General features: G+C 52.0%; 1 protein-coding gene and 1 long non-coding RNA gene across 2 annotated transcripts; one reads left to right on the top strand and one right to left on the bottom strand.

The window, feature by feature from the left end:
- Positions 1-465: 465 nt before the first annotated feature.
- On the bottom strand, positions 466-2745 carry HAND2 (heart and neural crest derivatives expressed 2). The gene is made up of 2 exons (XM_066317593.1): positions 2165-2745; positions 466-1164 (listed from the first exon to the last, which is right to left on the bottom strand). Exons 1-2 carry the CDS (start codon positions 2717-2719, stop codon positions 1066-1068), a joined length of 654 nt encoding a protein of 217 aa, XP_066173690.1. The 5' UTR covers positions 2720-2745; the 3' UTR covers positions 466-1065.
- A 304-nt stretch (positions 2746-3049) lies between these two features.
- On the top strand, positions 3050-9536 carry LOC136360386 (uncharacterized). Its single transcript, XR_010743459.1, has 4 exons — positions 3050-3739; positions 4158-4248; positions 8444-8589; positions 9393-9536. It is a non-coding gene; the product is annotated as an uncharacterized lncRNA (long non-coding RNA).
- Positions 9537-10375: the final 839 nt, after the last annotated feature.

Below are 10375 nucleotides of genomic sequence, written 5' to 3'. Positions count from 1 at the left end.
CGTAAAATTACCTGCTACATAATCACTCCGAGCAAAGCTCACCAGCCTCCCTCGCCTGCCTGCGGCCCCTCTCCGGGAAGCCGCCCCCGCTCCGGGCCCGCGCCTGGCACCGCCGCCGCCCGGGCTCCGCCGGCACGAAAACCGCGCATCCCTGCTATTCCTGACCCGCCCGGGGTTTGCACCCTTGTCCACTTCCCGTTCGCAGTAGGTCTCCTGCATGGAGAACACCACCACAAGGAATTCCTATTCAGACGGAACTGCCGGTTTCTGTTCAACACTCACGGGGCTGAGAGATCCCTCCCTCTACCCCTCCTTTCATTCAGTCACTTGTTTAAAAATAAAATTAGGAGCCGTCTTTATAATTTAGTTTACTTCCGAATATTTTAAATATTATGAAAAAAAAAAAGCCATAAACAACGCTGTTATTCAAAACATTTTGAGGTATAAAACATAAAAAGATTTGGATTTTCTTTTTTTCTTTTTCTTTTTTTTTTTCTTTTGTTTTGTAAAAAACACACACAGTGGTTTATTGAGTACTTACAACGTTTACACCTTCAATATTAATTAGATTCCACTTTTTCCCTTACGGACGGAAGTGCACATAACCAGTAACTGTTGAAAACATCTTCAAATACCGAACGACCACAACAAAATTACAACACTAAATACCGAGTCAGTCGAAACATTGGTGCAACTGCTTCTGTTGAAATATAGCTTTATAATCCCATGAATATTTATATCCAAAAGGCCAAGTATTAAAGATACACTTCACATACACACTAATGCCAGGGAGGGATGATTTTTCCTTTTCTATGGTTGTTTTCCCCACGTGTTTTATACAGAGCAAATAACATTCACAAAACATTTAGAGACATTACCCCTTACCAAGCTGGAGTTTCCTCTTCATATATGGAATGCTTTTTCCCTCTCCTTCAAATATCCACATTTTGGGGGGTTGGGGGAGAAATTGCACATAAATAAACTGGATGATTCCAAATACAAAGAGTCCTCGGAGGAGAGCTCACTACCGAGACTAAGAGGACGGCTCCTCCAGTCCTGCCGTGCTCACTGCTTGAGCTCCAAAGCCCAGACATGCTGCGGCCAGCCAGTCCTCCCTTTGGTTTTCTTATCGTTGCTGCTAACTGTGCTTTTCAAGATTTCGTTCTGGGGAGACAGGATGCGAGGAGAGAAACAGAACGGGGAGAAGAGAGAAAAAAAGAGGTTAGATATATTCCTCCCCTTTCTAGGTCTCATCTGCTCTGCTTCGAGATCGAAAACTACGAGGAGCTCATCGAGGCCTGCAGGCTTCAAGAGATAACGGGGACTGCCACGGGATCTCGCCGCGGGAGGAGCCGCCGCCCGTAGGAGCGGCCTCGCGTCGTGCGCGACCGCCCGGGGATCCCGGCGGAGACCGATTCCCGCTCCGTGCCACCCCGCTGCTCTGTCGCGGCCGGAGCGCGGGGCTGGAGGCTGAGAGGCGCCAGCCATCCACGGAGATTACGATAAGGCCCCCCCTACACCATCCCCTCCCTGATTGCAGGGAGAAGCTGGGCGCCGGCACCGACCGGGGTAAAACATCGGACTCGCGCCCGCTAACATATGCGGGAATCAATCACACGCGAGCACGCCATGGGGCCTACACGAAATTTGGCTTGCGCTGCCCCGCCTAAACCGACTCTCGCATTAAAAATCAAAAAAGTTGAAGCGCCGAGCGCAGAGGTAGGAAAGCATCTAGCTGCAAACCTCGTACTTGCCGAGGGCTTAAAGCTGGGCTGGGTTTAGCAGGTAATCATGCCTCCAGATTTTCATTTAAGAGAGCAGAGGCTTGCCTCCTGCGAAACCACGGTTTGGGATACGGGACAAGCAGCAGTCCGGGAATAACCTCCCCGGGGGCCCCTAATGTGGCAGCCTTTTCCCCGCGACTGCTTTCAGCCGCCGGGTCGGATCCCCACGCCGACGGCTGCTCCTGGCTGTGCACGGTTCCGCCTTTGGCCCTCAGCTACGGCCAGAGACCGGTGGGACCGAGGTGTCCCCCTCGGACATGGCCCGGCGACTTTGCCCAGCGAGAAGCCGGGTGCACTCGGATGGGGCGCCGGCGGGCGATCCGAGCAGCCTCTCCTCCGCAGCTCCCCCGCCCCGTCCCGCCCCGTCCCGAAGCACTGACCAGCTCTTTCTTCCTCTTCTCTTCCTTCACGTCTGTCTTCTTGATCTCTGCCTTGAAAGCCTCCGCCTCCCCGTTCTGGTCGTCCTTCGCCAGCAGGTCCATGAGGTAGGCGATGTAGCTGGTGGCCAGACGGAGGGTTTTAATCTTGGAGAGCTTGGTGTCGGCGGGCACGTTGGGGATGCACTCCCTCAGCTCCGCGAAGGCGCTGTTGATGCTCTGAGTCCTGCGCCGCTCCTTGCGGTTCGCCGTGCCCCTGCGTTTCACCGGCCGGGGCCCCCCGAGCCCGGGCGGGCCGTTCCCGGGCGGCACCCCCCCGTAATGGGAGTGGTCCATGCCCGGCGCCCCGTTGGCGTACTCAGGGCTGTAGGACAGAGCCATGCTGTAGTCGGGGGGGGACATCTCCGGGTGGCTGCTGATGAGCCAGCCGTGGAAGTAGGGGTTCTCCTCGTGGCCACAGCGGGTGGCGGCGGCGGCAGCGGCAGCGGCGGCGGCAGCGAAAGGGTAGCCCTCATGGTGCACCACCGGGTGGTGGGGGAAGCCGCCCACTAGACTCATCCCCGCTCCCTAGAGCACCCCACCCCGCCCCCCCGGGCCCCAAAACAAAGGTTTCCCCTCCCCGCCCGCCCCCCACCCCCGTCGCAGCGGCGGGAGATGCTGCCCGCCGCTCACCCCTCAGCACTGCCCCTCTGCCCGCTGCCTCTCCATAGGGCGCTGCTGCAAAGTCCCCGCGGGTGCCCGAGCGATCCCCCCTCCCCGGGCGCCGCCGCCGCCGCTCATGCGTTGTGCCTCCACCTCCTCCTCCTCCTCCTCGCCCGGGGCCGGGTCTTCGAGGAAGCGCGCACAGAAAAAAAAAAAAAAAAAAAAAAGCTACGGAGAGATGTCGACCAAAACAAAATGGCTTGGCTTCCCAGCCTGGGATCTTCCTTGCCTCTTGCTTCCCTCCGCTCTCGCCAAGTCCTTCGCGGCCCGGCCGGGTGGTACTTACACGCGGCCCCCCTCCATGCGCCCCCGGCTCGGGGCGGGCGGGCGGGCGGCGCTGGCTCTGCCCTGCTCGGCGGCGGGGCCGTCAGTGCTGGGCGGGCGCTCGCATCTCTGCCCGCCGCGCCGCGCAGCTCAGCGCCCCGCGCTCCTCTGGGGCATCCGCGCCGCTCGGCCGGGAGCGGCGGGCGGCGGCGGCGGGGCTCGGCGCGGGGCACTGGCAGGGCTCCCCGGCCCGATCTCCATGTACAGCTACATGTTTAGGGCCGCTCGGGTTAATATATGTCGTCAGAAGCGGCAGCCGCCAATGGTCGGGGCGGGGGCGGAGCCCGCCGCCCTCCGCAATAAAACTTTTTGATGTTCGGTCTGCTAATTGCCGAGCTCCTCTTTTAGGATTGGCTGCCCCTCTGTATCCCTAATGTAATTAAAACAAGGGGGGAAAATTATCATGGAGGCAGAGGTTAATGCAAGTGTTTAGCAGATGCCTTACAGTAAAATCTGCATTAAAAAAAAAGAAAAAAAAATTGAAAACCCCCAAACAACAACTCTCCCCCTACAAAGTCATTAAAACCTAGATATCGGATAATCTCAAACCAGGTACAGTATGGAACCAAGAAGTTTCTTGGCAAAAGTCTATGTGAGAGCTTGATAGGCTCTGAGGTTGCTTTGGCAAAGTACTTCGTGCCGGTCCGGTAGAGGCAAAAATCCGGTTTGGAGGGGCACTTTATGGATGCCCGATTGCCACAGGCATGCCCCAGCAGCGCTCCGTATTATTTATACCCATACTGCTGGTTAGTACACACCACGAGATCGCTGGTTTTCGCGAGGAGGTAGGCGAAGCTGCTCTGCCTTGCCTGTCACCCGGCTTGCGACTCGGGTTAGCGTGGGCTGGCTCGGGCTGCGCGCCTCTGACTGACCGGGGGAGAGGAGCGCTCGGAGCTTGGACGGGGATGATTTTGAAACAATTGTTTTGGGACATTAGCAATAAGTCTGACTCTAACTGGTTCTTTTCCAGCTTACTGCCTGCGCCTATGCACCTCCGCTAGTGCTCACCCGAGTGACTCGCCTCTGAAATCGGTTTCATGCTTCTTGAACTGGTATGATCGGTAAGTAACTGAATATTTTTTACAGCATGTTCCGAGCTAATTTTCTAGCTTTTACTAACAAATACATAAACATTTCTCAGCATTCCTGCTTCTGCAATAAAAAAGACCAGCATCAGCGGAAAGCAGGTTTAGTTATCGAAAGGGAGTAGTTAAATGTTTGCTTAACGGCCTGGCCAAGGAGGAAATCTCCTGTAGCTATTTAGGTGCCTTGCTTTAGAAAGCTTGAAGATATTACAAAAGAAAAATGTATCTCAGGCTGTAACTCATGAATAACTCGGAGGCGAGCTGCATTTGTTGTCATCCTCAAATGGAGCCGAACATTACTGAATAGCTGTGAAATACCAAATACCCACCCTTATTTGCGCTGCCTGACGCCTAGGCTGATTCGGCGTATATTGAAATGCAGTTCTACAATACAGGCAGTGTGGAAAACTGTGTCAACAGGAGCTGAGGCGTCATAAATTAAAGGAAGAGAAAGATAGAGATGGAGGAGTCTGCGAAAGAGGGCAGCAAGAAAACTGTGGTCCAATTTCTGCAGCAGTTTAATGCACTCTCCGGCCCCTGTGCAAAGGCGGTGGGGGTACCTCGGAGGAAGCGCTGGGTGGTGGGAAGAGGGCGAAAATCAACTCAGTGCCCGGGGAGAGGAGGCAGGCTGAGCTCGGGCGGTGCCGGCGTGGAGAGGGCTGCCGATGGTACCCGGCGGCTTGTTGGGACCCGGGTGCTTTGCGAGTGGGTCTGCCGGCCCTCGGCGGGGAATGCCCTGCAGGGAGTGGAGGCCGTCATGAGGCCGTCCGCCAAGGAGCAGCCTGCTGCGATACCGGGGAGCTGGCTTCGTTGGGGAAATACCGAAGGCGAAGAAGAGTGCCGGCCCCGCGGTTCGGCAGGACGGGGAGGGTAGAGTCGGACCTAGAGAGGAGACGTACACGGAGCACAGACATGCAGGCGTAGGTTTTTATAAGCATATACACATATGCGTGAGCGTCTGGGTGTAAACTGAGTACGAAAGTGAAAAACTAGTCCAGATGTAGAATTGATGTATGTACACATATATCTTATACGTACACATGCTTGTAACAGCTGATGGATATCTGTGTCTATATATGCACAAACCCACGTGTATATATTGTGCTATCCCAAGGAAAGGATGTGTCTGCAGTGTGGATTTTTAAATGTAAGGAAGGCCGTGGGCAGACCGTGCAGGCAGAGCCCCTGCGGCCGGGCAGCGTGCCGCTGCCGCTCAGGATGAGATGTCTGCAGGGCGCAGCCTGGAAATCCACCCAGTTTCTGCAGCGGTTCTCCAGCCTTGCTTTGCTGGGGTACATTCTTGATGGGAAGAAGGAGTGGACACTGTCAAGACCGGAAAGTCATATTGGCTTGCAAACATGCGTGTTTCTTTACACTCTCCTTGCTTGTGTACGAGCTTTTCGATACACTGCAAGTTAGACTGCAACTGTGACAGTCTCTGCGACAAGACACTACGGCCGCTCCGATAACATCTCCAATGATGAAGGAAACGGAAAACATGAGACAAAGAAAAAGTAATAAAGTATACGGAGATATCGATCAGAACACCACTCTCCAAAGCTAGCATCATGACTGCTTAATTTACTTTGGAGAAAGAGGATCTCTAGATAAAGCATCCAGAAAGGTCTTATATACATACATGTATATTTTCCTCTTATTCCAGCGGTTATTTATGGGTTTTATAAAGCGAGTTTTAGAGCAAATGCAACTCTCTTGTCCTCCCTCAGATTTTAAATTCTCAGGATTTTCGATCATGGGTTGTAGTTTTTTCTGTTTGCTCCACGTGTTGGAAAACGCTGCAGCTCAAAGTTTCCCAATATTATGCTCAAAGTCCGCTAAAAAGCACCATCATTTCGCCAATCTTACACTTATTGATTTGATTAGAATTTTTTTTTGTGCATAAATCATATGGTGAAAGAAAACAAAAAAAAAAAGCAAAACAACAACAACAACAACAAAACAAACAAACAAAAAAAACAAAAAAAAAACAAAACCAAAAAAACCCAAAACAAAACAAAGCAAAACTAACCCAAGGAGAGGGAAAAAAAAAAAAAAAAAAAAAAAAAGGCACCAAAAACCAAAAACCAAAAAAACAGAAAAGAAAAAGAAACTCTAGTCTTATGTCATTTTTTTCCCTGCCAAAATAGTTGCATGTTAGGCGGAGATTTATCTGGACTCTGCTGCCAAACAGGACTCTCCTAGCTTGCTATAATAAAGAAATTTTGGTGGAGACTCTGCCGAGGCTGGTTTTCTCTTCCTCTATCCACTTTTCGAACTTTATTTCATTTTGGTTTTTTTTCGGGAGTCGGTGTGTGGGGCTGTGTCGTTAGGTTTTGCCCGGCCATTGCTGCCTGTGCAGCCCCGCAGCCCTCCGCGGGGCCGAGCGGGAGAAAGGGGCTGCCCTTGCCCCCCGGTTGGTGCCCCGCGGCTCCCGGAGCCCGCGGCGGGGGGCGGCGGGCCGGGCGCCCGCTCAGCGCCGCCGGGGCCACCCGCTGCCCTGCCCCGGCGCTCAGTCGCCGCCGGGCCGCTTATCGCCAGGTCACTTCTCTCCTGAGGGCCAAGACTAGGGTGGGAGTTGGGATAACAGAACAATAGAGCTGCGCTCCCCCCTCCTCCCCCCGGGCTTGTGTGAATTAAGCTAAATTGCAAATTAGGCTAATTTCTCCGAATCAGTCGGGGAAAACCTTATGGAAATAGGGAAGAGATGCCGACGCTGGGTGGTCGGAAACCCACATCTGCTGGGGACTCCCGGGCTGGCTGACTGGGAACTCTGGGGCCACACCGGGCCAGGCCCTGTGAAGAGCAGGCCAGGGCAGAGAGGCGCCTCACCGGTGCCCGGCCAGCGAGCCCGCTCATTTGCTTTTTTCCCGCGCTTTTCTTTTGAGGAGCGTCCGAAATCCGTGGGACGATAGTGGGGACAGGGCAGCGGCGGGAGCCGCAGTCATCACTGATGTGCCCGGTACCGACGCCAGTCGTACCCATCCCTGCTCCATGAAGCAGCCCCGGGATCTCCCTCCATAATTTTTGTTAAAGCAAATACATGAAAGCATCCCGAGGGCACGCCATCCTTTGCTTTTGAGGAGCTGCCCTAGCCGGGTAGCCCCCTCGGCGTCTCTCCTTCCCGCAGGTCCCTAAGCACCGGGGTGCCGATTTTCTCTCCTTTCTCCCGGCTGCCCACCACATCGCTCAACCGCCCGGTGCATGGCTTGAAAAGCCGAGACGGGTTTGAATTTATAGAGTGCATGATGTCATTGACCCAGGACCGAACGTATCAGAGAGGGGGTATCATTCTCGGATGGATTTGGGCACGCTGGAGCATCCCATGTCCCAAGGATGCGATGCATCCTATATCTGGGGCATCGCTTAGGATTTCGTGAAAGAACATAACCATGCAAGAAGAGGGATTTTTGAAAAGAGGCAAGGAGAAATATGATTTGGAGGTCAACCTGTCAGCGTGGGTTAATGAAAAGGACTTGCGCCTAATGGGACTGGCTTGCACCCTCTCTTGTGCTCGCACAACCTGTATTTCAACTCCCAGGGCAGAGGGCGGGATCGGGCCCAGCAGGCCCGAATTAATCGCTGCCCCTGGAGGTGGAGGAACCCTGGTTTACGTTACTGTTATCGGTAATGAACGCCCATATATTCCAGGCACGATAATCTCGCAGCCGTTGTGTATACAAAAAAGAAAAAAAAATCAGGGATGAGAAAAACCCAAGACACTGACCATTTCGTAAGCCGCCACGATTGGCAGTGAGCGCGGGACCCTACGCATTTTACCACTGCATGTGCAAGCAATTATTCGAGGATTGCTTATATTTGTGACTGAGCATCCAGAGTTGCATTTAGACCCCGGACAGGAATCAGGGAAAGAAAAGAAACACATAACGAATTCCAGCCAAGACCTCTTCTTTGTCGAAAAAATGGTAATAAGGACCCTACAAAATTCTGCAGTGAACACAGTGTGTCTATATATTGGAATTGTTATATGCATCTCCCAAGCATGCACGCTTGTAATGAGCACACACACGCATACAGACAAACAAGCTGTTTTTCCCTGTAATATTTGTTTGTGTTCCCGGGAAAAAAACATCTTAAGTTGCTCTTGAGCTCGACTCTGATGAAATAGCTCGCGAATGTAATTGCCTTCATTAACGAATATTTTGTCCTCCAGCATCTGAAGTTCAGACGGTGGAGGAAGAAGGCGGCTAGGCTTTGTTTTGTGTTTGGGTTAACAAAAATCAACACTTCTACTGCCATTCTTCATGGAAAGTCTCCATTTAACGAAGCTGGAGTTTAAGAAGCCTTCATAGATCAAAGGTAACCTCGCTTGGCTTAAGAGAAAAATCCCTCTGGAGCAGTGAAAATTAGTGCAATTTGGCCCTAACTACACGTCCCAAAATGTCGGTGTCGTCCTGCCGGTGTCCTCCACCCGTATACCTGCTGCACTGTACCCCGCTCCCGGCTTGCCGGGACCGGCTGCGGCACACGGGCTTGCCCGAAAATGCAGCATCTGAGTCCTACAAATGTCGGCTGCACACTTGTTGCAAGCATCAGCCCGTACCGCAATTCCTATATGTGTATCTCGGTGTAATTGATCTGGCTGAGTGAGGTCTTTTTGGTAATTTGGATACACCAAGTCTCCAGTTAATGACATATAATCAGCCTTTAGGTCACTTGGTCATTCTCTTATTACAAACCCCTCCTGCTCTCTCTGATCTCCTTTCAAACTAAATTTCACACAAACAAATAAAGCAAGACAGGGACAAGTCCTTAAAATGCAAGAGTGAAATATTGGAGAATTGCTCGTGGGGAACTATAAACATTTTTAAAAAGAAAAAAGCGAAAAGATAGGACAGAACATCTTATCGAGAAAGAGAGCATTGTGTACAAAATACGGAGGGAAAACCGATCTGGCTTGTGTTAAAAGTGACATAAAATTAAAATAAAATAATTACAAACAGAAATGGCATAATGTAAACAGAATACAGGAGATTTTACTAGAAACGCACGGCCGCATACCGTAATTTGTTCGTACAGATGATACAGCATATCTGTGGATGCACAAAATGTTTATTTGCTGCGCTATAGATGGAAAAAAAAATATTTACTCTTCTTTTCAGAAAAGTTAAGAAGAAGGAAAATGGAGGAGTGAGTGTCGTGTACCTCCCCAGACCTGGAGGGAAACGGAGCCCCGGCCAAAAGGAGTGGGTGTAAATGCGACAACAAAAATAAATGCTTTATATCATCCTGCAGAACTTATTTTACTAAGTCAACACTTTGTTTTCCTGCAGCTCACTTTTTATTTCCTCTAGGGAGAGACAATGCTCACTTTTTATTAGGTATTCCCTATAAGTTTATTTTGATCCCCCTCCAGGTGTGTATACATATGTATATTTATATATACACACAATCAACAGGTTGAGGTTCATGTGTGAGCAGAGGCTGATGCGGTGACTGGGAAGAGGGGCGATCAGATGCTCTAAGTAAGATCCCAGGGCCCTACAGGCTGCAGGCAACTCATTGCAAAGCCCCGTTTTTCGGAGCTAAAGTTGATCCATTAAATTGAGAACGGAGAGATATCAATGTCGTTCAAGTGTCAGCACTTTGAGAAAGCAGCCTGTAGTAGAGTGCTGCGATCGGCATTCCCTCACAGGCATTAGCGCCTTTCAAAGTATTATCGTCATTTTTACCGGAGGTCTCATTCGTGTGTAATACGGGGCTCAGACAGGCGCTAATTGAGCACGCATCGTGTGCGAGGTTGCGAGAATGGCTGTGGGGGCAGGCTCACACAGCAACAGAACTGGGAGACATGGATAGCAGGAAAGGAGTGTCACAGGCCCCCTCGCAGTGCGTGTTGGTGCGACACACCTCGTTACTAATTCAATACGTTCCCTGCCTTTTCGGGATTTCTAAGGGCCTTTTAGATTTTTTTCCCTCCTCCCCGTCCGCTTTTGGGCTACTGGGCTGAAGCATCAGCCCGTAGCCACAGGGCGATCCGACCCAGTACATCAAAGGGGCGGTGGGATGCTCCTCCGGGAGCCGCCGGGGATGCTCAGCCCTGCCCGGGCGGGGCCGCCGGCACCGCTCCCGCCGGGGCTGGAAT

Source organism: Sylvia atricapilla, chromosome 4 (genome assembly GCF_009819655.1).
Source record: "Sylvia atricapilla isolate bSylAtr1 chromosome 4, bSylAtr1.pri, whole genome shotgun sequence".
NCBI classification, from domain to species: domain Eukaryota; kingdom Metazoa; phylum Chordata; class Aves; order Passeriformes; family Sylviidae; genus Sylvia; species Sylvia atricapilla.
This window is presented reverse-complemented; position numbering and strand designations above follow the sequence as displayed.

Excerpts from the sequence above, each read along its gene's own strand:
- HAND2 (XM_066317593.1), bottom strand. The coding sequence starts at position 2,719 with ATGAGTCTAGTGGGCGGCTTCCCCCACCACCCGGTGGTGCACCATGAG. Across the intron at positions 1,165-2,164 it reads AGAAGAGGAAGAAAGAGCTG|AACGAAATCTTGAAAAGCAC; the intron begins GTCAGTGCTTCG and ends CTGTCTCCCCAG.